Below are 25,953 nucleotides of genomic sequence, written 5' to 3'. Positions count from 1 at the left end.
CCCTGGACTGTGTTTCTAAGTGTTCCCCTGTGGGGTGGGCTTTAGTGAAGAGACCCATTGCTCAGTCATCTGATGATCGGCACACATGTCACTAATTCCACCTCCAGGATGCAAACAGGGACTAGATTTTGAAAGAGGCCAAGTTTTCAAGATGCATTCAGATGAGTCTGTGCCATCTGTACCCACTGCCACGGCATCATCCCTAACGCCCCGGATTGCCATCCAGAGCAGCTCTTAAACGAAATGGCCCGGATTAAAGGAAGAGTCAGGTGGAAGGTAGAAGGCTCTCTGCACCTTACCGTGTTATTGAAACTGTCTGTCCTAGAAATTGGGGGGTCTTCAGAGGCATCCCAGCCCACAGAGCTCCGAGCCACTGGAGGTTTCTTGGGGTCATTTTTGGGGGGTGGGGATGACAGAGGTGCATCTTTGGACTTGGGGAAGAGGACTTCATGATCTCTGATCATCATGGTCATCACTCTTTGGGTTTGAGGAGTCCCTGAAAGAAAAAAAAAAAGATTTTTAGTGTTGGACCATGGGGCAGGAGGCAGGCAGTCCTCAACGGCCTCTACCTATGGGATGTCTGTGCAGTGGCTCTAAAACCACAGGGCCCCAAAAGACCTCATGTTGGTCCTCATAGGACTCTTCTTAATTGCTTGGGGTAGGAAACTGAGGTGAAAGGGATAGGGTAGAAGAAGGATGTGGTTTGGGGTGAAAGGGGGTGATTTTCAGCTCACACTCCACTGGATCAGATTTTAATCAGAAAATTAGCAATCTAACAACAGAGAAAATTAAGACATCTGTTTCTCCTAATGTGGTCTTCAATACCACATTCAGTTCCTCGTTGCACACACAGTGACTATGTGCCAGGCTCATTGCCTCCCCAAATCCACGCAGACATCATATTCTACGGCAGGACTCGTGCTCACCAACTCAAGACACTGCCTCAAGCTTTTCAACACAGCTTTACAAGTAGCCTTTTTGTGAGCTGGCTTATAAAATGAAACTCGTTTGTTCTCTCTGGTGAAGGGTATTTAAACATAATAAAAGATTAAGGAACACCAGCTAACTGTTTTTTTGTGCTGGCCTATTCCTATTGTATGCACTGTGTGACAACTAGGTAAATCTTTAACCTCTGCTGTGAGCGGCAAAATGGACATAATTCCTGCTCTGCCTACTTCACAGGGCTATTTGTAATTCAGACAAGATAATTCGCTGAAAATTTATGGCAGATTGCAGATCAGTGCACAAACACAAGGGCCAGTGTTGTGACGGTTGTCAGTTCCTCTGTATCTGTTTTGCCACAGGACAAGCCATACCTCTCATTATCACAGCAGGGTCTTCTACCTTTGACCTGATGAGATTCACACCAATCACAGTGGCCAGATTATCCACGCTCATCTTGTTAACAGCACAGTTCAGCTGGATTTCATGGAGGAACCTGTGCACAGCCAGGAAATCTCAGGGTGAGAGACGGGATGTGGCCAGAAGGAAGCACTTCCGGGTACCCACAAGACTGCAGACGTGGATCCCAACTCTCCTCCTGATCTCAGGAATGGGATCAACTTGATCTTCCCACAAGAGTTTAGCTTCACCCCGAAAGATTCAAGATCAAGGAAGAACAGAAACCAGGAGGGGCCTTCCCAGCTACGGTGGTGGCCTTGGAAGCAGGGAGGGGAGTCACATCGGCAGAAGGCAGGATCCAGATCAGGGAGCTAAGAAGAGACTACAGAGACCAAAATGGCTATTTGATTCTCCTTGTCCTGCCTTTATAAGCTTATCTCCCAGGCTCTCAGCACCTATCCGCCCAAGTCTGCAGAGAAGAAACTCTCAGAGACAGGAATCCACAGTGCCTCCTAGCTCTCATCCTCCACTTACAACACCAAGCGCCTCAGATTATCAGCAGGTGCTCAATAATTAGCAATTAGTTTTTACTACAATCCTACCTATTTGAGGCATGCAGTTATCAGATTCACAATGAAAGAAAAACTAAACAGATCGACACAGGAATTTCTAAATACTTTTTCTAAAACCTATTTTTAAATGGGTAGGTTGAAGCAACATAAAATTCTAAATACAGAGAAATTATCAAATAAATACTGATGTATCCAGATGAGGAAACTTTACGGACTATAATTAAGTTATTTATAATCCTATTTTATGACAGAGGCAATGCTCACAATGGAACATTAAGCCAAAAAAGAAAGCAGAAAACAACTATTTATATATCTACATCTATGTGTATATTATAGATATATAATTCCAATTTGGTATAAAAATTGTTCCAATACATTTATATTGATGAATGTAAAAATCTATCATAGAGACAAAATCATCCAGATGGAAACACACCCAGGTCTTAATAGTGATTTTTGCTGTGTGAGGAGATTGTGGGTAATTTTTATTTCTTATTGACAGTATGTTGCATTTTCCTGTTTTCCAAATCAAGTAGCTATCACTTTTTATAATCTGGAAACTACAAATTATTTTTTAAAAATTAAGATAAATTTCAACTCTGCCTGGCAGGGAAATCCAGGTTCCCAACTCAGCCAGATGTGGGTCAATCCACACGCTACATATCTCCACATAGAAGACACACAGCACGTCCTCAGAAAGGAGAATTGAAAGGGTGGCCTGGAATGAATGTCTCTGGGGCACTAAGGATGATGGGAGAAATTCTAGAAACATCATAAAGATTGTAGTTCTGCCCTGGACGGTTTGGCTCAGCGGTTAGAGCGTCGGCCTGCGGTCCAGAGAGACCCGGGTTCGGTTCCCACTAAGGGCATGTACCTCGGTTGCAGTTTGTCCCTGGCCCTGGTTGGGTTGTGAGGGTGGCAACCACTCGATGTGTCCCTTTCACATCGATGTTTCTCTCTCTCTCCCCCACTCTATATGAACAAAATGTCAAAAAAAAATATATATATATATTGTTGCATGTCCCAGGACTCTGGGCAGTGCTGGGGAAGACCTGAGGACGAAGTATGTACATTTTGTGTGCCAATCCGATTTTCAGGGGATCCTTTAAATTGTCTTGTGGACACAGGAAGCTACCTCGGGGCTATGTAAATAGAGTTAACCTTCCAAAGAGCTGAACCAGAATGCCTGAGTTCACAGAGATCCTTTTTCCTTCTCTATCCAAGAACTTCTTTCTGATGTGACTGAAAACTGTGTAGTTGACACAGGGGACTCTTACCTGCAGATGTAGCTCAGAAGGCTGTAGTTTTCTCGAGGAAGAATGGAAAGTTGTTTCTTCAACTCCTGCTGAGCCTGGAAAGAGATTTTTAACACCAGTAAATGAGCCTGCTCACTTGCCTGCAGTGACACCCTGGAACATAACTGGTGTATCTGTGTAGAAGCAACACTTGGGTAGTGTTACCGGAGTGCTTGACCTCAAGCATTTATTATGCCATTATTGTGAGTATGAGTTGCTGATAGTCCTGCCTCAGGGTTCTTGGAAGAAGGCATAAGAACAAACAAATTAAAAAGTAACACTACAAAAAACAACGAGTCTCTCCATACTATTTTTTGCAACATTTTGTGAATTTATAGTTACTTCAAAGTAAAAAGTTATTGAAAAAAAACACACAAAATTATGAGAAGAGGAGTTATCACAGGGAGCTACAGACTACAGGCAGCTGGAGCTGAAAGGAACAAAGAAGGTCCCTGTCCTTCCTCTCTCTGTCACGCACTCTTTCCATGTCCATATCTGACACTCATGATCATCACGGAGCTAGTTCGCTCTGACCTCTCATCTGCTCTCCAAGCTGGTTAGCTGACCTGGTGTCCCATTGGGTCTCAACAAGGCCATTTTTCTTCAAACCTTTCTCAGATGCATCTTCCTTCTCAAATTTAAAGTGACCTGGGGGTGTTTGATTATGGTCCAATTTGTTATTAGATTGTCACATCCCGTGAAGGCTGTCACCACGATTGGCTTCATTTGCCTTATGCTGCCAAGGAAGTTCCAGTTGGACCAAGTATCTCACCAAAAAGTATGGACTCCCTGACCCACTGCTTCCCTACCAGAGTAGTGTTCCGTAACCGTCACCTTCTTTCCAAGCAGGAAACCCAGCTCTCATGAGATACCGACCTTTGCCTCGTCTGCATTCATGAGCTGCCCGCAGAGCAGGAACCCCTCATACTGTTTCCAGGGCACCACCGGCTCTGGGAGGTCTCGGAGGTAGAGCTTTAACAGGGAGGCCACCGTGTGCACATCTGTATCTCTGGAAGAAAATAAGCAATGCTCTTTGGAAGCAGAATCCCAGAAGTCTCCTCACCTTGCCCCTGGTGACCTACTGAATAGAGTATCAGGTTCTAAAGGGGAGCCTTGCAGAGGAGTAAATTCTGATAAAGGTTTATCCGACCAAAACATTTTTGCTCATTCCCTGTATGGAATTATGAATAACTCCCAACACTGTTTACTTTATCTATTCTGCCCAACTGCCTCAAAGGAAATTTCAAGGCTTACTTTTTCACCAAACCTTCAACAGTTTAATCTTCATTGTTTTCTTCTTTCTCCATGTGCCTTAGCACCTCCCAATTTAGCATTCTGTACCTAGTGTCTCATTCTTCGTGTGAGAACTGCTTTGCATCCATGGTCCGTTGATCTATTTCATCCCTCAGAGCCTTAAAATAGTGCTGGGATTTATTAGATATTTATGCATTCATTCATTCCATCAATAAGCAGTGAAAGAACCTACTCGGTGCAGTATACTATGTCAGGCACTGGGCTTTCAGCAGTGAGCCAAAGGACACACAGGACCCCTCGCCTCACTGAACCACAGAGCTGTGCAAACTCAAATGTTAGCAAGTCATTACAATACTGTGTGGTTACTACCATGACAAGGGAAGTTCGGGACCTGGGATAGTATGGAAATGTGGAAAGGGACACTTAACACAGAGTTGGGGAGCTATAGGGGACTCTTCAGACAAGATCGGCAGAGTGACGAGGAGTTACAGCACGGGGCAGGCAGCATGCGAATCAGCCTGGAGGGTGGAGGGCAGAGGAAGGAGGCCTGCTATAGGAACTGAGACAAAGTTCTTTTGATCTCCTGATTAGCGGAGAGAGACATGGATTCTTCAGCTCACCTTCACGGGTTTAGAGCAGGGGTCGACACACTATGATGCAGGGGATGACACACCATGGCCCAGGAGCCAAACCTGGCCCACTGCCTATATTCTACAGCCGGTAAGCTAAGAATAGATTGCATCTTTTAATGGTTGGAAAAATAACTCAAGAGAAGAATATTTCACATGTGAAAATTACATGAAATTTGAATTTCAGCATCCATAAATAAAGTGCTACAGGAACACAGCTATGCTTGTTCATATTTGTAAGCCTTCGGCTGAGTTCAGATAAGAGCAGAGTTGAGTAGTTGCAGCAGAGGTCATCTAGCCCACAAAACATAAATACTTCCTATGTGGCCCTTTCAAAAGTCTGCTAACCCCTGTTTATAGAGCTGTTGCATTTATTCCATAGAGAAAATAAGTCTGAATCTACCATATACTTGAAAATCATTAGCGAAGAAATATTGATTTATCTCATATCAAAAAGCTGGTGTTCATAAAAGACAGTCCTGGTAGTATTTCAAAAGCTGTGATGTGGTAAGAGGTTCAGATAATCAGTGTCTCCTTTTTTCAGCAACTGGGATTATAGACTGTGCTGGGTGGAAATACCTCCTGGGTGAGAGACAGGAAGGTAGATTGGACAAGAGGAGGAGAAGAGAGGCATTGGAGGAAGCAGCAGGAGCGAGAAGGCCAGGACTGGACTATGAAGCTGTCTCGGCATTTTGTGTAAATTTTATAAAATTGGTTTGTGACAGCCAGTGGCTGGAGCTGCCTTCTGAGCCCCCCCCCCCCCCCCCACCCCTTTGCAGCCTGTGAACTCTGTACCTCAGAACAGGTCTGTCTGCTCCATGGCTGCCCTCAGGAAATCAGGGGGTGGAGATTCAGGAAAAGACTTCCTTGCTGAGTCACTGCCTAAAAATACCCAGGGTACAACCCTCTTGACAGAGTACACAAGAAGTTCCCAAGAAAGTGTCAGAAAGACAACCAACCAGCGGACACCTCACAGGAGTGGCATTCTCCTAAGGTCCCTGCACCACAGTCTACCCAGGTCTTAGTGAGAACCCAGGGTCTTCGGGCTCTCCCCCCTCATATCCAATTAGTCCCCCAAACCCCTCAAATCTACTATCCAAATGTGCCTGCATCCCTCTAGCCCCTCCCTTCCTTCCACTCCACGTTTTCAGAGCAATGTTTCTTCACCAGGATTCCGCTCAGCCTCCTGTGGCCTCCTGCCCCAGGGTTCCATCCTCCAGTGCACTGTCCCTCTCGTGGCTCAGCCCCCGTTCTCAAAGCACACCCATGGAAGGAACAGAGCACATAAAGAATCCGAAATGAGGAAAACAGCATGGATGATATGTCAAGAAAACAGAATCTTTTGAAAAGAAACCATCATAATACCAGACAAACTACTAGACGGTTTAATCAGGAGAAACTAAGACAGCAAAAAATAGCCAACATTAGAAGAGAAAGAGGTGATAACCACAGATGCAGTACAGATACCTTGCTACTGTCAGAGCGCACGGTTAGCTACATAAATCACCGTAGAACATGCAAATGCACAGAAAGCTGCCTGACTCATTTTGCCAGGGAGGATGAGGCCGCCTCGCAGGGCTAGCTCCCCATGCTGTTTCTGTGTCTCAGCGGAAATGTCATTTTCTTGGGAGCGTTTGTAAATCCACCAGACCATGTCAAAAGCCCCTGTTCTGAATTATCATAGTACCATCTATTTTCATTTTCAGCACTTAACAGTGGAAATTATACGGTTATGTCCATACATTTTTGGTTTACCATCTGTGCCCCACTGGACAGGGCTGACTCAGACGTCCTTGTTATATTTCCTGCCTTTGCTGATCCTCCAACCCAATGGAACATCCTTAAATAGTTGTTTACATCAAAGACTAAGAGTAAAACAGGAGCCAGGTGGCTTTTGAGTTCAACCCCTGGTCTACCAGAGGTTAGCCAAGGCCTCTCAGATGGCTCTGCCCACCCTGCCCTGATCTTATAATGCAGAATGTCTGTGTGTGTTTGTGTACCGGGAGTGCATCAGCTAGGTAGTATCCAGGCTAGCAGAGGCTGGACAAACAGATGTTTAAATTCATATTATTATCTTTAATGAGAGCCAGACACACCTGTACCCGAATCTACCAAATAAAAGTTCCTTTTTGTTTTTCTTCATTCTAGTGAGGCAATTTTGGGGAACTCGTGGTGAAATCACACAACCAACCAATGTAGAGGGTCTAGATGAGTACCCGCAAGGGTCATGTGGATCCAAGAGGCAGTCCTGGGAGGACCCTGAGGAACCTTGCCTATTTCCGGATGTGTGGGCTCCTCCGTTCCGGCGGTGGAGATGTGTGATAGCTTTCCTCCTTCCGGCCCCAAATACTTCAGGAGTCAAAGACTCTGACTCTACCACCCGAGCTGATTTTATAGATGCATAAGCTCAAGCCTAGGAAGATATTTGGCAACCCCCTGAAATCACCTCTGTGCCTCCTGGCTAACTTCCCATTGCTTTTGCAACAACACACCTCTATCTTTTGATTAACTCAAAGCTAATTAAAAACAAAAGATGAAAACTGAATATAAAGGTGTTGAGCTTAATTAAACAGGTGCCTGATAATTAAAAACAATTTATGGTGCTGTTGAAAGGTCCTTAAATTTCATGCCCATGGTCTGGTATAGTTCCAGTAACAACTCCACCCATTGCTTTCCTATTGAAATATAGCACCCTTGCTAAATTAACCGATTGCATGCCGAGGGCAGCAAAGACAGGCCCATGGTGGTCCAAACTAAGACGGTGGCCATGACAATGGAATCATATAGGTCTTAGAGATCCTTCAGAGGGAGAATGGAAATGTTGGGGTTTGGAGTGAGAGGTGAGGGAGAGATGACAGTGAGACTGTCCACACGCATGACACCCAGTTATTCATCCTCCCCCCAGGACCAGCCCTGCTCCTCAGTCCTAAATACGTTTGTGAAGAATTTCAACCTTTGGAAAATAGATAGAGTTCGGGCCAATCTTGCTAAATCTTGGTTTGCGGGCTGCTGATTTGGAAAGAATACAAGTGCAGGACAAGTGCATGCAGCAACCAAGGCCAATACTGCACAACAGGCAGAGCGTGTGCAATACATGGGTGGTGGTTGTGGGCTGAGCACTGCAGACAAGGGAACCTCAGCTGGGAGGCTGGAGGAGGTGGGTGGGACAGGAATGGCAGGCATAAATGTCCCTATACCTGATATGCCCCAAACAGGGCTGGGCAACCTCCATGGAGGAGATGCCGGAAGAACACCAGGCTGCCAACCTGTTAGTATGCACTCCCTCCAGAAGCACTCAGAACTTAGCTCAGAGTTGGATAGTACTGTGTTCTCCCACATTAACAAGTCCTGGTTCTGGCCAATTCAGGAAAACTGAGGAAGACCATTGGAGCCCCTGGATCTAGACATTGTGTGTTTTCCACCACTTCTAGTCTATTGTACAGGCAACTCAGCCCCTCATCTGCCCCAAAAGCTGGGCCTGGAGCTAGGACCTGTCTTTGTCCCCCACTCTGCACTTCCCTTCCCCTACATCCCAAACATCTCCTGACTGCCCGGCAGGTTCTCCTTCTAGCTCACATCGCCCCTCAGGTAAGTGATCGCCATGCTCTCTTAACCGTGCTCCTGGCTCCCAAATTCTGAACTATGAGCAAAACTAAAGGCTCTTTCTGTTGCAAACCAGGGTTCTTGGGAGAGTCTGTGTGAGTCCCATAGCTCAACTGGAAGAGAAAGGTCCTCTTACCCAAATAGGGCAGAGGGGAGGGCAAAGTGAAGGCAGCATACCTGTCAAAGGAGGGTCTCTCGCCTGCATCAAACGCATCTCTGAGCTGCTTCACCAGGTTGTCCTGCCCAGGCAGTCGGAAGATGCCCTCTTCATTCAAGCCGTGCTCAAGGATGAACTCTGCACACTTCTCTATGAGGATGGGCACCAGGTGGGGGCCAAATTTCTGCTCATAGGCCACGGTCTCATCCAAACGCTGGCCAAACACAGCTGGGAAGAGAAAAACAGGACCCGCCCATCACTCTGACTTCCTCTGGATGAACTGACAGGCCAAAATGCTTTGCCGATTTCTCAAATTTCTGTATTGCCTATGACTTCAAATGTTTTAGGGAAACGATACTAAACAAAATAGACGGGATGAATCACCTGCAATATTCCCTGGGGCTAGAAATTGGGGCAGTCTCTGACAGGCTTTTTCTATTGACACACATTTTTATGTATTTAAAAAACAAGTCACTTTTACTGAGCACCCGCATGCTAGGAATTGTGCTCAGCACTTTGCACGTTTAATCTCAACAGCAGTCCCATGAAGCGGTATTCTTGTTATACCCACCTTCCTGTTAAAGACGCCGAGCCTTGGAAGTCCTGATGAACTTGCCAAGCTCAGGGGCCAGGGCACGGTGTGGCCAGAATTCAAGCCCGGGCAGCATATGCAAGAGAATGTGCTCTTAACTCCAGCAGCAAGCAGGTCATTGTGAAGCTTCTGCTTGTGTCATATGGCATTAAAGCATAAGTCTGTCACATGGCTGTCTCAGAGCATATGAAACCACTGTGGCATTTTTAATAATTTAGGTTGTTTACTCTTCTTTACTATATAAACATTGCCACACAGAGAACATGTTCGTTCGCCTAGCCGAGTTCCTGGAACATACATAGTGCAATGTATTTTTTCTAATTGTTTAATTAATTATTTGACATTTGGATGGATGAATATAGGCTTTTTATTCTTTTGAACTATTTCCTTAGGGCAAAATCCCACATGTAGAATCACTAGGTCACATGGCTTGAACATTTTTATCATTCAATGGTATGCAAATTGCTTTCCAAAAATACTGTTCCAAATTACAGTGCCTCCAGCAAAGCATGTGTGAACCAGCCCCATCCCAGCCCTGTCAGCACTTGGCATGGCCTTTCCCTACCCCAGCGGTGGAACAAGGCTAATTTGTAAATAATTGACTACTCATTTTTTCCGCGGCAGGTCCCCATCCCTTTATATCCTAGAGGTTTAGAAGGTCATGGCTTCAGCTCTGTCCCGCCTGAGTTTCCCTCTGTTATAAGTAGGGCTCTGTGGCACCAACCACTCCAATCCACGGACAAGGGTTCCCAAAGCCCTTCGGTTTTCCCCCTGATTCTCTCTCTGATTGGTCCCCTAGACCAGTCTCTAGTTAATGTGGATTCCACCTGTAAAGAGCTGTAATGAGTTCTTGAATTTCCCATGTTCTTTCTACCCCCACCCACAGCCCTAGGCCAGGCCAGGCTGGACTCCTCCCTCACCTGTGACTGTGTTTCTTCTCTTCTGATATGTTCAAAGCCCTCCTGCCTCTTACCTTTCTAAACCACTGGTCTACCTGAGCACAGTCCCCCACTGCTTTTAATATTCATCCACTTCTTCCCAAATTGCCACAGCAGTGTTTTACAAATTACCCCTCAGAGTTTTAGGGGTCCTCTGAGGCCCTTCGCTCATCACATCATATGCTTGGGAGGTGAGGCTGAGCAAATGTATCTCTGATCTCCCCACTCCCAACCAGGCCTGCTGGGCTGTTGTCTGTTTCCCTCGTGTTCCAGTTAAGACTGATGAAATATTTTTGTGGCTAAAGTTTTGGAGGCCAGGGCTGCCATTCTTCAGATGGGCATTCAGCCTGGCCCCCACCTACCTTTCTGGCTTGACTTCCTGCCACGCCCCCAAAGGCGCGTCACCCTGGTGTCCTCAAAGTCCACAGTGCTCTCCAGTTTTCATGCCCGTGGGTGGTCTCTTCTGACTGCCCAGTGTGTTCTCTCCCCTCCCTGTCTGCTGGAGTTCTATTTGTCTTCCGTGGCCCAATTCAAATCTTATCACCTCTGCTAAGCCCAGCCTGAGAGATTCCATCTCTACTCTGTGTAACTGGATCCTTCTGGAACATCTCAGTCCCTTCCCGTACCGTGCCACAATTTTATGTACGTCCCTGTGCCCTCTGTACAACCGTGGACTCCCTGACGCTAGAAATATGGGGACAGTCTCTTTTCACTCCCAGTGTTTAATGTAGAGCCTGGCACAAAGTAGAGAGTCAAAGAATTTTGCTAAGTTACTTAATGAATTATTTCATCATCAAGCCAATACTTTTCATCATTAATGATAATGTTGGCATTAATTTAGTTTAAACACTAGTAGAGATCTCCTCAGTAGATAATTCAGCTTCGTGTTAACATTTACTAAATGCCCTGCCACGTGCCAGCAGCAGGCCACAGGGAAGGAGCTATACAGACAAGGGAATGTGATGTTCAATTAACATGCCATCAAATCATGAAAGTGAAAAGACCCCATGCAAAATAATAAAAAACAATTAGAGAACATTTATACAATATAGAATTCTAGATAAGGAACGAGAAAGATATTTTCACAAAATTGGAGGAAAATCATTGAAATGCTCTGACTTAAAAGATAGACCACATGGCATTAGTAAAATTCCCTTTGAGGGGTCCAGGGAGAAGCACCCCAAAGAGGAAAATGGATGTGTTTCAGAGCAGGTGAAACTGGAGCTCAAGGGGCTCACTGGACCCCATGAGGAAAGATCTCCCAAACACGAGGTAATAGTGCGCATGGAGACATCACACCTGTCAAATGTGAGCTGTGTTTCTGAGGTCCCCAGGCAGAAGCTCCACTTTGCAGGTGACCTGGAATCAAGCTCCTTCTTATACTCCTCTGTGTAGTCAGCCCTCTAACTTTTCTCCTCCTCCAACTTTATCAGCCTTGTCCTGTGTTCATTCTCTTTTCCTCCCATACTCCCCAGTCAGTCACTTCAGTGTCTCTCTCTCAGGCACACTCATTCCCCAGGTCTTGTCTCTCCACCATCTCCGCCCTGCTGATTCCACTCCCTCCCCATGCATTCGCCAGGTCCTGGGAGCTATGAAGGATGTAGCACAATGTAGCATTGAAAGTTGTCTTTCCAATCTCCGTAAGATCTTGGTTTTAAAGCTTCACCGCTCTCCTTTGAGCTCACCACTGTTCCTTCTCCTCTCGGTCTCAGAGACCTTATCTTCTCTTTCCTTATCTCCCCAAACTGAGGATATCATGAGTGAATTTCCTCATTTCCAGTCCCTGCCTCTCTTATCCTTCCTCCTATCTGTCTGCTTGTCTCTCTCGCCGGAAGAAAAGGACCCCGGGCTTCCTCCAAGACGATGTTTTCTTGATCTGTGGGTTCCATTCCTTTTCACCACCTCCAGAATGTTACTCCTTCTCCTTTGTATGTTAAATGTTTTTCTTTCAGTTGAAAGAGTCCACATGAATCCAAGTCTTTGCCAGTTTATTAAAGACTAATCTCCTACCCCAAACCATCAATACTTGCCTTTTTTCTTTTCGTATACTCAGAGAAAAATGTGTCCACTTCTTGAAAGAGTCATCCACTTCACAGCCTTTACTTCTGCCCTTTGCATTCACTTCTCAACCCTTCAACCCATCCCCATCTGGTTTTATTAGCCTGCATCTTTCCACCCAATCTGCTCGATAAAATTTCTAGTGCCTTCTTAATAGACAAATCTGACCTATGTTTATGCCACACTCTGCTGAAGACACTAATTAGGTTGATTCTTCTTCCTTCGCAAGACCTTCTCCCTATGTGGCTACAAAACCGTCCACTCTCATTTGATCCCCACATCCCTGTGGGCTCCTTTGCCATCTCCTGTACGTGCCCCTTCCTCCACCTGCGGTGCCATTTCCTGGCATTCCCGCGCAGATGACTTCCCGCTCTAGATGTTCTCCTTGGGAAAGTCAGATAATTCCATACATTTGGATATCACCTAAAAACTGGTAACTTAAAACCCACATATCTGGTTCAGATCTCTCTCTATCTCTATTATCTCTATTATCTCTATCTCCATCATTTCTTTCTCTTCCTCTCTCTCTCCTCTTTTCATAAGTCCAGCATCTAATGGTAATTTTCCCAGTATCTTCTCCAGTCTCACTCTCATCCTGCCCCCCAACACTCATACGTCATCCCCGCTCTCACAGCCTTCCTCACAGGCAGTAGCATTCCGTCAATCCTGCGATCAAGTACCACGCACTTCCCTAGGCACTGAGAATACAAAGAATTCATGAACGCAAAGTACCTGCCCTTGACTAACCCGGCCAGCCAAAGTGTGAGTGCTCAAATGATCTGCAACACCCCTGCTCCCCTCCAGATAGATCTGTATATTCTAAAACACACTTTAAACCGTCTCCCTTCTCCATCCTCGCTGCTATGTTCAAAATTACTGTAATGTTTCTGGTGCAACTCTGCTTCTTGCAAATTCCTTTCACTGGATCTCACAAATCATCCAGCAAATATAGACTGAGCATCTGCTGTGGGCCAGCCTCTTTGGTAGCTGGAAAGTATGATAGAAAGGATGAAAAATGGTCTTTGCTCTTGGAAACGCGAGCGAATGCCCTTCCTCCTTCTCCCCTCCTAGAAACCTGACCTTACTGCAGCCTGAGTTCAGATGTCTTCACCGCAGAGAGACGTAATCACCTTCCTCTGTGCTCCTAGAGCTCCCTGTCTATACCTTTATTCTACCACTTCTCATGGAGTTTCACAATGATTTATTTAATCATCTCTTTTCTACAATGACTGTGGGTTCTTCAAAGGCCGGCAGCCAGTCTGGCTCAGCATCTATTTTTATCTCCTGGCACAGAGCCTGGCACCTGATGGACCAGTCCTCAGCGAGCTGCTCCCACCTGCGGTCTCCCGTCCCTCCTGCTCTGAGCCTTGTCTCTCCTGAACGCACCCGATCAGCCTGTCTTCATACTTGCCCTTGTCACGATCAGTGGCCTATTTCACATTTTTAAATCCTGGGGTCACATCCACTGTCTTCATATTAATTTCTTAATCAGCACACGTGATGCAGGAACTCACCCCTCCTTCCTGAGATGCGTTTTCGCATCGCTTTGGTCTGCCACTCTCTCAGCTCTCCACTGATCTCACTGGCTGCTGCTTCTCAGCCTCCTCCTTTTCTCCCTGTCCTCTAAATGCCAGAGTGCCCAGGCTTGCCTTCCTCATCTGCACGCACTCCATAAATCTCCTGGCTGTAAATATCACCCATATGATGAAGTCTTCGAACTTCCGTCTCCAGCCTACGAATCAGCCAAGGCTATTCTCTCCAATGAGACATAACTTCTCCAAGCTCTGGAGCCATCAGGACCAACAAGGTCCCTTCTTACAGGAGAGAAAGAGCACCTTTGTTTTCTTTCATTGGTCTAGGTCGGGCTTTGTCATTCTTCATCTCTGATCATATATGAGGAGTTTGGTATAAAACACCCTGGACCTCCAGAGACCCAGTCCTGAGTTCTACCCACCTCTGACTCCTGAGTCCCGATTGCCACCCTCTGACCCTGGGCGGACATGAAATAGCCTAGATATGGGAAACAGATGAACTGAGACATCCCAGGGAAACTAAGGATGCAGTAAAGGAGGAAGATAGAAGACAGGGGTGAGAGATACTCAAAGATCATTCTCTACCCCAGGGACACCAAGGGACAAAACAGGCTTCTCTTCTGCACGACACCCTCCTAGGTTGCACCTGTTCCTGCAGTGGACTAGTGCTCACTGCTCTTTCGAGCTCCTGCAGCCACCCCCTCTCTCGGGACTGCTCCCCCTGATGGACCAGTCAGCATTAACAGAGGCATTTCTGTCTTAACAGATACAGATTTTAAATGATCAGCTAAGTATAATATGTCATATAACACTTATTAATATATTTAATTAAGTTAATTTTATGACAAATTGCTCTAGAAGCGTTCATATGTGCTCTCATTTAGTCCTCATAAGAAACACAGGAAGTAGACATCACTGTTCCATTTTACAGATGAGAAAACTGAGACTCAGATTAGGAATTTGTCCAAGGTCATATTTGCCCCATGATTCTAAATTCACAGATTTAATTTTGTTTTGTTTGTTTGTTTGAAGTCATTGGAATAAAATTGTCTAGGAGAAATTTCAGACATCATCAAGTCTCAAGGGAGGGAAACAGAGGTAGAGAGCTGTCTAGTCCCTGCTCACAGGTCATCCTCCAGCCTTTACTTCTCAAGACCCTGCCCTAGTTTTGCTAAAAACAAACAAAAAAACAAAAACAACAAACAAACAAAATACCAGGATACTGGGTTGGTTTGGGGAAGTGAAAATGGAAGGATTAACTGTCACCTTTCTACCTCGGTTCTCCTTTCTCGTCACACAAACACTCCTGGGTTTGGGACAAGAGCCCCTTCCTGCCCAGGGCACCAGGAGAGCTCATCCTGCCCCTCTCCTGTCCCAGCTTCCCCCTTCCCACTGGCCCTGTCGGCCGAGCACTGGTACCTGCTTCCCACGGGCTCAGTTCCAGGAGTTACCCCATCCCTGACCACAGAGGGAGGAAGGGGAGCCGAGCAAAGTGCCTTTTAGTGGAAGAATTGAATTACAAAATAGGGCAGAAATACCTTTCTTTCGGAGCTTGTGGATTTTCTTCCTGAAATTCCAGCCAAAGAGCAGGGCCAGGGAGGGAAAGCCGCAGCCCGTGTCCCACTGCGGCATCCCGGGAACACGAGGCAGGCACAGGCGAGGAATCGCAGCCTCCGCTGGGCCAGCCTCCAGCCTGTCCTCCTCCCCGGGCGGGAAGAACCACCCTCTCTCGCTTTCAGACCAGCACATGCTTGTAAACACTGCTCGGGTCTGACTCCAGCACAGAAACTCCGGGATCTGCAGGCACCTGCCCTGGGCCCTCCCTCCCTCCTTCCCACACCACTTCCCCTCCCCATTCACCTTTACACACATGACTCTTGGCTTTTAAAGAGTGAACATAAAGCTGTCAGGGCCCACAATAAAAATAAGTGCCTCCTTTTACTTAGCAGCTAATTGTCAACTGCCATTCAAGGGATACCACAGAGGTGGGTTTAAAAAAACCCTCACACAAGCCCTTACCAGCACTGCCCCATATGTCAAAGCGTCTGACAGGAACACAGGATTTCACTTAGCGCTGATGAAGGCAGCCCACCCTTCTCTGGAAACGCCTTCACAACTGCAGGTGGGTGAGTCAAGCCTTCCGAGAGAACGGCCTCAGAGGTGGCTTGTTGGATTAACTGAGATGATTCCCCCCTCCCATTAAGATGATTTAGCAAATAGTGCAGCAGGCCTACCAGACAGGCCCAGGAGACTTGAAATGGACTCTTAGCATCGCTGAGGTAGAAGATGGGGGTTGGGGTTGGGGTGGGGGTGGGGGCTGCTGATGGGCAGGAGCGGGAGGATTGCCAGGAAAGGCCCTGGGCAGTGCGATGCTGCCAACCAAGTGTTCATGCCTCCATTTACTCATAGGTCAGGAATAGAGGACTCATCTTGGACACCGCGTTCTCCTTCATGTTGAATTCACTCCTGGCAATGTCACCTCTAAAATGTTGCACAAACCTATTTACTTCTTTCCATCTCCACCATCACCACCCTCGCCCTCTTCCAAGCCACCTTAAAATGAAGACCAACATCTTTAACAAGGGTATCTCCACTTTATTCCCTTCCTCTCAATCGAGAGCCTGTTCTTTCTGTCACAGGACCTTTGCACATGCTACTTCTCTGACTGATACACTTCCTCTTCCCCTTTCTCTGCTTAGTTAGCCTCTATTAGTCCTTCATATTTAAGCTTAATCATCACTAGTTCAGGGCTTCCCTGGATTTTCTGACAAACACAATATCCACCCACACATACACACACACACACACACACACACACACGTTATCATGTCTTTTTACTTTGTGGTACTTTTCAAAGTTGTAATTTCATGATTCTCCTTGGTTTTTTAAAAATTAACTTCGGTGTCTTTTACCATACTGAAAGCTCCTTAAGAGAAAAGACTTTGTCCTTTTTTTCTGTCCTCTTTCCTCCCCTTCTCCCCTCCCCCACCTCCTCTGTTGTACCCCTGGAGCTAGCACAATGCTTGACATATGACACATGCTCAAGAAACATTTGTTGAGTAAATAAAGAATTTGTATCTGTCTGGTGTTAGGATCTGAGGGGAGGGGAATGAGGGAATCCGTGACAATACGTAAAAACCATCCCTCTCAGTGTCCAGTTTAGCTAGAGAGAAAGAACCAGAACACACAGAACAACAGAGTCACAGAAGCAGCACTCTCACCGCTGAACTGTGCGGTAGATTGTGAAATCACGCTCCAAAGGACACAGAGAACTTAAGAAATGAGAGGAAACAAAGGAACCTAGGCATTTAACAAGTCAATGTTTATATACTCCATGCCTAGAGTTGGCAAACACACAAAGATGCCTACCACGTGGGACCTACCCAGGGTCTTAGAATCCGGTTGGGCCAGCAGAGCTACGTAAATTAGTGAGGTGCTTATGCACCCAGCAGCGACCTGAGGAAGACCTCAGATGGCCAGCTCTCAGAGGAAGAAGGCAGAGCAGGTCCCGACTGAGTTTGCAACAGTGAACTGCCTGCTCCCTGGGGGTGGGACAGAGACCAGGTTTCAATGTGGGGATCCAGGGAAGGCAGAGACCTCTGACTGAAAGGAGGAGGTGTTTTGGAGAAAATGGGAGGCTGTGAGCCGGGGAACAATCACCAGAAGTGGAGACGTGATCTCTTCTCTTCCCTTCCTCCTACTGAAATTGGGAAAACCTGGAAATGCTTTCAGAACTTCTATAAAGCGTGAGAGTGTGATCAACAGTAAGAAATATATATTTGGCCTTTGACTTCTTTCCTGGCACAGAGCTCCTAAAACTCTTGGAATGCCTTGTGGGAGAGTTGCAAAGGTATCTTGCATCTTTTGGAAAGCACCTAAGGATGGGAGGCTAGTTGCTGGTGGAACTAACCATGTAACTAGAGGGTTGGAAATTTAGTCCCCCGCCCCCGAACTCGGAAGTCGAGAGGAGAGAGAGGGCCTGGGGGTTGAGTCAGATGCCAATGGCCAATGATTTCATCAATCATACTTGTGTTCTGAGGCCCCCATAAATACCCAAAAGGACAGGGGTCAGAGAGCTTCTGGGTTGGTGAACACATGGAGATGTGAGGAGAGGGCAGGGAACTCCGTGTCCCTGTCCCCATACCTTGCCCTATGCATCTCCTCCACCTGGCCATTTCTGAGTTATATCCTTTCATAATAACTGGCATCTAGTGAGTAAACTGGCTCCCTGAGATCTATGAGCCACGCTGGCAAATTAACCAGATCCAAGGAGGCAGTCGCTGGCCCCTCCCAGTTAGAGCCAGTCATCCAGAAGCACAGGTGACAATCTGGACTGGAGATCGGCATCCAAAGTGTGTGGGAGACTCGGGTGGGTCTTGTAGGACTGAGCCCTTCACCTGTGGAATCTGATGCTATCTCTGGGCAGACAGTGTCAAAACTGAGTTAAATTGTAGGGCGCCCAGCGGGTGTCTATGATGTGTAGGAAGCTTCCGCACACCCACACGGGAATTGGTTCCTGAATCAGAGGAGAGGAATGCTCAGGACCAGCCATGGCGAAGGAGAAGCCACGGGGAAGGAGGTGGGTATGCCGTGGAGACCATGTGGGCTCTTTCCCATCAGGGAGAAAGGGAGTCAAGAAGGGAGATTTGGGCAGGAAGAGGTCTTAGTTCTGCAGAATTGTCCTTAGAGTGACTTTGAAAACTTAAAGTTGGGATTCATTACCTGGGGCATATAGACAAACTACAGGGTTCTGAAAATACCCTGCAGTTGTACTCAAAATTGTTTTGTCTGAACATATCTCTAGGGAGAGTATCCAAAGCTTTTCTTGAATTCTTTAAGGGGTCTGTGAACCCTCGAGAACTTCACTGAAGCTTACCATTAACGTGTTTGGAGGGAGATCATTCTAGAGGGAGCACCCATTTACTGAATAATTCTGCTGATAAGCTGGTAGTCATTTAGCAAAGTGGGGAGCCTGGGGGGGTAGACACAGTGCTGCTGTGGGAAGAGAGGACCATTCCTTTGCCCATTCATTCTGGGGTTCAGCACTGCCCAAAACAGAGGGGGAAATTCCTGCGAAGTAGATTGAAGCTTTCACTCTAGTGAGGGGAGACCAACTGTGAACAAAACAAACGAGTAAAATATTGAGCATCTCAGAAGAAGGTAAAGGCCAAGGAGAAAAATAAAGCAGGAAAGGGGGAGGGGGAGGGGGGAGGAAGGTGGGGAAGGGCTCAATGTTAAAGGAGATGGTCAAGGGCAGGCTCACTGAGATGATGTTTGAGCGAAGGCTTGGAGAAAGCAAGAGACCAAACAACACGGCTACCTGGGGAAAGAGGAGTCCAGACGGAAGAAACAGCAAGGGCAAGGACCCTGAGTCAGAAGCATTTCTAAGGTGCTTGGAGAAGGGCAAGGAAGCTGGGAAGTCTGGAGTGCAGTGAGCAGGGGCGAGAGCTCTGGAAAGCCAGGGGGACAGCAATGGAGGGGGCAGACTGTGCACTGAGTCATTCTAACACTTTGACTTCTCCTCTAGATCAAAGAGAAGCTACTGGACAGTGTCGTGAGAAGGACATTGAAATGACAGGCAGGTTTAATAGACACGCTCTGGCTGCTCTGTTGAAATCAGACTGCAGCTCAGACAGAACAGTACAGCACCACAGCAGGATGGCAGAGTGAAGGTCATGGGCAGTGGGCAGGTTCGGGGTGGGAAAGGCCATCGAAGGTTCACAAAGCGCTGCAGCAAGGCGGCAGCAGCATTCTCAGAGGCTTCCCACGGCTGAGGGTGCAAGCCCTGCCCATCGAGCAGACCCAGCGGATCTTTACGAGTGGAAGCGGGCCATCGACAGAGGCAGGAGCCCTGGCCCCACTCCTGCACAGCTGGGTCCCTGGGACAAACCACTCACTTCTTCAGGACCGAGGTTTCCCAACTTACAGACAGGAGGAACAAATATCTGACTTGCACCGGGACCTCAGACCGGATGCTGCTGTCTTCAAATTCCTTCTCATCCTACAATTTACTTTTTGGGTTCAATGAGAGGCTTAAAGAACATCTGAAATACCACATCAGAGCCAAACCCCGTTCCTTGAATAAATAAATATTGGACTTTCCCCTGCCTACAGGACTTATGCTTGACTTGCTTCTCGGGGTGGTGGCCTTGGGGTGGAGGGAGGCTGAAATCCCCATGTGGGTTATGAGAGTGTAGCAGTTCACGGTGCAAGGCCGAGCAGAGCGCCACATGGCAGCAGACGCTGGTACCGGCACAGAGGCAGTGTTCTGACTCAGACCAGGCAGGTGATTAGGCGACATCCACTACCCTTGTCAATGCAGACAGCCTGAAGGGCGGGGCCGGGGAAACAGCCAAGTGTCAACCACTTCACAATCCAGGGCAACGAGGAAGGCTGGATAGCATATAATAGAGCTTTAGCAAATAAAAGCCTCATCTCAACCTGATTACCACCGTAAAAATTATTGTGTTTAGGAATTGGGAAATGGTTAACAAAACTATGCTATCATTTTTTGTACTAGGTTGCCATTGTTCAGGGTGACTGAGCCAGGCACTCTTGAGGTGTGCCATCCAAGTCACTTTTTTCTTGTAGCCCCCACTGGGCGGGTCACAAGGCACAGAACTGCCTCCCTGCTCAAGAGCCTGGTTCAGAGGTGGACTCCAGACACCAGCTGAGATCACCTGGGGCAGTAAGCTAGAGGCTTGACAATGAGCATGGCCTCAGAGTTGTCCTCTGGTCTTCTTTGAACACTGCTCAAGGAAAGGTCATGTCTGAAGCTACTTCCTCCCCATCCCTGAGATGTTACAGACACCCGCCCAGGAAATCCTGCCAAGGTCCTTACCTCCAGAGGGTATGCCAGCGACTCTCCTAAGGAATTTAACCCACTCCTCCATCTCCGCCTGGGAGCTGGCCATGAGGACATAGGAGTCCGGTCCCATGCGACTCTGGTCCCATGAGGCTGGAGGAAGAAGTAATAATAATGAAGGTCTGAGAGTGGTAAGGGGCTGGAGCAGGGGGCGCAAAGAGAAGCTGAACCTGAATTGCTCCCGTGGTTCCATTAAACAGTCAGTCAAACAACACCAAAGCATTATCTACTCATCCTCAGTGGCACTGAGTATCTGTGCATCCTCTTTGTTTTTCTGAAGCTCTAGTTCTATAGACAAACCATTGACCACAGTGGTTTGCAGTTGTGATGACTTAGGCTGAGAGTTGCTCCGTGGAGGACAGAAGCCATTTGCTACCAAAGAGGAAGAGGAAATTCATGGGGCATTTTCAGTATTAGAAGAGACAGGATCAGCCCACACAAGTTTGAAAACTTCAATTCATCATGCCAGTCATGGATACTTTCCTAAGCTACCCTTGAACTAAGTTGTGGGGGTGGGGGAGGGAGGGACAATAAACGTTGTGTGTCATTCTAACACATCGGTGCTTCCTGTTTGGGCTCACTGCTCTCCTGCTGCACCAGACACAGCAAATGGTGGTTCTCAGTACCTATCTAATGGACAAATGAAGTTTGTTAGGACTTTCTTTGCCATTTTTACTTTGAGCACAAGGTTATAAACAGGTATGTGTAGTGTTTCCTGAATTGGTGTTCTCAAATGGACAAAAAGGTGGAGAAAATGACAAGGGTTGGGGAGGGGAGGGTTAGAGACCAAGAGAAGGAATGAGAGGAAGTGACAACAGAGGAAATTAGGGAGAAAAAAGGAGAAGAGAGAAGAAGGAGAGCATCGAGCATGGATCTTAGGGAGGATAAGAAAATAATAACAACTCCTTTCAGTGACAAGATATTATTAAATTTCAAAGTACCTTTGTAGACCTCGGCCCATTCTTCTCTCAACACCATGGCATTTCCCTCAGAGAGCCTGTTTAGCACCACATTTGCGCTAACCCTATATTTTGAAAAGCAAAAGACTTTCAAATTTCCACTTGTTCTGGTCTCTTGAACCTATCTTAACATCGCCAAGCCTCACCTTCTTTTACCCTTTGTGATGACCTAATCCTGAATCTATCTTGTCACTGGATCATCAGCTGTTCTAACCAGAAATGTCAGTCCATGGAAGCCCTGGCTATTCAGGAACATCCTGAGATCGGGGCATTTCCGAAAGCAGAATGAGAAGTGAAAATGTCTCAAGGCAGAACTGAAACATTCCATAGAAATCACAATTTCCCTTTGCCCTAGTATCATTTCTACCCTACAGATAATGTAACTCAAGCCCAGAAATGCAAAGGCATCCGCTCATTGGTACCTAGTAAGTTACTGTCAAACTCAGGGCAAGGCTATTGGTCTCCTTTCTTCCAAAAAGAGTTTCCATGAGTCCATATTGCTCCAAATTTGACTTTGGCCAAAATTTATCTGGCATCCTTTCCCGCCAGTCTGATCTGTTGTTAAGAACATGCCTTCTCAGTTCACCCTAATTCCTGAGAGACCCTTTAGTTTGGTCATGGCAACCTCATTGAGAAAAGGCCAGCTCGCAAGGCTTCGGCGGACTCACCCTTCTGGTCAGAAGATCTGATAAGCCAATGATAAGATAGATTCAGAATTGAGCCATCCCAAAGGGTAAAGAAGGTGAGGCACAATGATATTAACACAGGTTCAAGAAACCAGAACCAAAGGGAATTTGAAAATCTTTTATTGACCTATAAAAAAATGTCTGGGCACATTGAGGTGCTAGGATGGGCTCTCTTTGGGGGAAATTGCCTAATATTAATACAAAGTCCCTGAATAGCAACTCTGCCCTCAGGGACATACTTTCTCTGACCTAAGCAGTTTGTTCAACGTGTCATATATTGGGCTGTTTTCCTTGTCAGATAGGGACCTCCCTTCCTTTCTTCCCCTGCCAAAGGAAGGCCTATCCATTTTTTAAAACCTAGCTCAAATATCATCTTCTCTAGGGACCTTTCTTTTTTAATCCTCACCAGAAAACATTCTTCTCCATCTATCTTCAGATAGGGGGGAGGGGGGAGAGAAATATCGATGTGAGAGAAACACATCGACTGATTGCCTCCCACATGACCCCAACCAAGGCTGGGGACCAAACTGCAACTGAGGTACATGCCCTTGACCATAATTGAGTCTGCAACTCTGGTTTGTGGGCCGATGCGCTAACCGCTGAGCAAAACCAGACAGGAAGGGACCTTTCCTTAATATTGTCTCTCCCCACTCCAAATTAAGTGGGGAGTCCCTGTTCTAAACCCTATAATATCCCATCCTTACTTCTCTTACATCAGTAGCTAATTATCCTGAGCATCAGTTTTCTGATCATTAATATCTAGGTAATTATTTATAGGTCCCAAACTAAAGCCCTGATCTTCCCCCCAAAACTTGCTAGATGCACAAATCTCAGCAAGCGCATCCTTCTCATTGCTTAGGTCAAAACCTTGCAGTCAACCTTCACTTCTTTCCCACATCCCATCCAACAGCAAATGAAGTCCCCTCTACCTTCAACATGTATCCAGAAAATGATTATTTCTCACCTCTTCACTGTTCCCATCTCTCACTCGGAAAATTGCAGTAGCCTCCTCACTGGTCTCCCTGCTCTGTCCTTGGCCCTTTTCATTCTCAACTCCAAAGAGTTTTAAAACATACATCAGATCATGTCACTTCTTTGTTCAAAACTTCCCCGTGGCTTCCCATCCCTATAGCATAAAAACTAAACCTTGTACAACTGCCTGCAGGTCCTGTAAAGGCTGCGATCACCCCTGACGGGCTCGCCTACTCTTCTTTCCTGTCACCATTCCACTGTGACCACATCGGTCTCTGATGTTTCCTAAACATGTGAAATAGGCTCAGAGACTTTGCACTGACTGTTCCCGTCCCTGGAATGCTCTTCCTTGTGCACTTGGCTCACTCCTTCAGCTTCTTCAGATCCCTCCTTGGAGCACCTTCTCAACGATGCCTGCTCTGCCTGCTTTGTTCACAATGCAAGTCAACCACTGCCATCCCCACCTCAGCCAGCACTTTCTCTTGCTTTGCTTAACATTTTTCCATAGTACTATTCCATTCTAAAAACTATACAAATTACTCAATTATTGTTTCTTTGTCAGTCTCCTCCCATGTCGGCTGTATGCAGGCTATTTTGTTCCCTGCTGGATTCCCAGTTCCTACAGCAGTGCCTGGCTCATAGCAGGTGCTCAATACATTTGTTGAATAAATGAATGCCATCTAATAAAGTGGTATGAGAATTAAAAGCAAACATATGCAACAGAAGAAATACCTCCTTATCCCTGGTGACTCCCTTTGGGTGGGAGAACAGATAGTTTTTCTGCTAGAGATAAGTCAGGAGAGGGAAGCTTGCCCTAAAATTTTGCCTGCTCCAAATAAAGAAAAATGTAGCAAGAGAAGTTTTCTCTGTGGCCTTGGCACAACTAACACTGGTGATCACAGAGCGAGGACCCTGATTAGCAAGGTCATTTCAGCAATGGCCCCTGAGAATCATTTTGCACAAGAGAATGACAAAAAGAGGGACTGCAAATTCTTTGCATTATACCACAAAGGGTTATTTCACTCTCATTTGGGAGAAGCCTTGAAAATGATGGCACCTTTAGGAAAATTGTTCCCTGCCTTACTATTGCTTTGTAATTTTTATAATTGTTGTTTGTCTTTATGAGACTCTCTGAGTGTGTGTGAGAGATCTGTCTAAGAATTTCCCCAGCAGCCCGGGAGACTGTTGCAAGTGTGGATGATAATGAGAGAACAAATCATTTCACCCTAGCGCAGCCGTCCTTGAGGGTACCGGACTTTGGTGCAAAGACCGTGGTGAATTTGCAGGTGGAGCTTCCAGTGGAGCTACCGGACACGGAACACAGGCTCTGGGCCACGTGTTACCGTGGCTGCTGCATCCCACGAATTGTGCTGGGGAAGGGAGCCTAAGAACGGAAGAAGCCTGTGGGAAAGAGGTGAGTTTTCCCAGAGAGGAGAGACCGAAAAAATAAGCTCATCCTCTGAGGAGGAAGAGAGATGGATAGACTTTCAGATAAAGAAGCAAGAGAAGGCCCGTGAGGGGCGTGTCTAACTCTGAGCTGAGTAGACTTGTGTGTCCTTATTCTAGAACTTACAACTTTGCTTTCTATAAATAGCCATAGCTAGTTTTAGGATTTGCTTTTACTTTATAATTTCCTCTTGTTCCTCTCCAAATATCAAATACTTACATGGCACTAACTGTATACCAGGCACTGTACCGAGTATTTCATATATTGCTCTATTTTTATTTATTTATTTATTTATTTTTAATCCTCACCTGAGGATATTTTTCCATTTATCTTCATATGGAGTGAGAGGAAGGGAGGGAGAGGGAAGGAGAGAGAGAGAGAGAGGGATGGACTGGTTGCCTCCCACACAACCCTGACCAGGGCTGGGGTCGGGGATAGAACCCCAGCCAAGGTAGGTGCCCTTGACTGGAATTGAACCTGAGACTCTTTGGCCCACGGGCTGACACTTTACTGCGAAGCCAAACCAGCCAGGGCTATGTTTCTTTATTTAGTCCTCACTACTGTCATCCGTTTCCCCACTTTACAGATTAAGAAGCAGAGGCAGGGAAAATGGAATAACTTGATCACAGTTAAACAGACAGTAATGGTAGGGCCAGGTCTGGACCTGGGCGGGATGGCTCCAGACTGGGCATGGCTAACCTCTCTGTACGCTGCCTTCTCCATCAGCTTTCTTATGCACACAGCTGCTTGGGTGGGGGAGGGGAGGGAGCTGAGGGGAGGGGTGGGAGGGAGCTGAGGGGAGGGGTGCTCAGGGACACGCAGCCTGCCCTGCCTTGTCAGCATGGTGCAGCGTCATCCTGGAGTCCCTGGCGGGGCAAAGGATCACCAGACAGGGAGAAGCAGCCTTGGTGTGATGGAGTCACACAGATGCAAACTAACTCCCCTTGCCACAAATCGATGCAAATCCCCCTTGCCACAAATGCATCCCAGGGAGGTAAACTGCACCTTGATTGGGAAAAGCACCCTGCAGTGTGCTGCTTCTGTGTTCAGCAG

The 25,953-nt window shown here is 46.7% G+C and overlaps 1 protein-coding gene across 3 annotated transcripts in view; it reads right to left on the bottom strand.

The window, feature by feature from the left end:
* ARHGAP25 (Rho GTPase activating protein 25) overlaps nt 1-25,953 on the bottom strand; it is a 74,509-nt gene that overhangs the window by 6,589 nt on the left and 41,967 nt on the right. For all 3 annotated transcript variants that reach the window (XM_036263505.1, XM_036263506.1, XM_036263507.1), the window contains exons 4-9: nt 20,813-20,929; nt 8,872-9,079; nt 4,085-4,217; nt 3,191-3,264; nt 1,317-1,438; nt 300-496 (exon numbers count right to left, since the gene is read on the bottom strand). In XM_036263505.1, coding sequence (XP_036119398.1) covers nt 300-496; nt 1,317-1,438; nt 3,191-3,264; nt 4,085-4,217; nt 8,872-9,079; nt 20,813-20,929 — 851 coding nt within the window. The remainder of the gene's footprint in view (nt 1-299; nt 497-1,316; nt 1,439-3,190; nt 3,265-4,084; nt 4,218-8,871; nt 9,080-20,812; nt 20,930-25,953) is intronic.

Source organism: Molossus molossus, unplaced genomic scaffold, assembly GCF_014108415.1.
Source record: "Molossus molossus isolate mMolMol1 unplaced genomic scaffold, mMolMol1.p scaffold_m16_p_15, whole genome shotgun sequence".
Taxonomy (NCBI): domain Eukaryota; kingdom Metazoa; phylum Chordata; class Mammalia; order Chiroptera; family Molossidae; genus Molossus; species Molossus molossus.
This window is presented reverse-complemented; position numbering and strand designations above follow the sequence as displayed.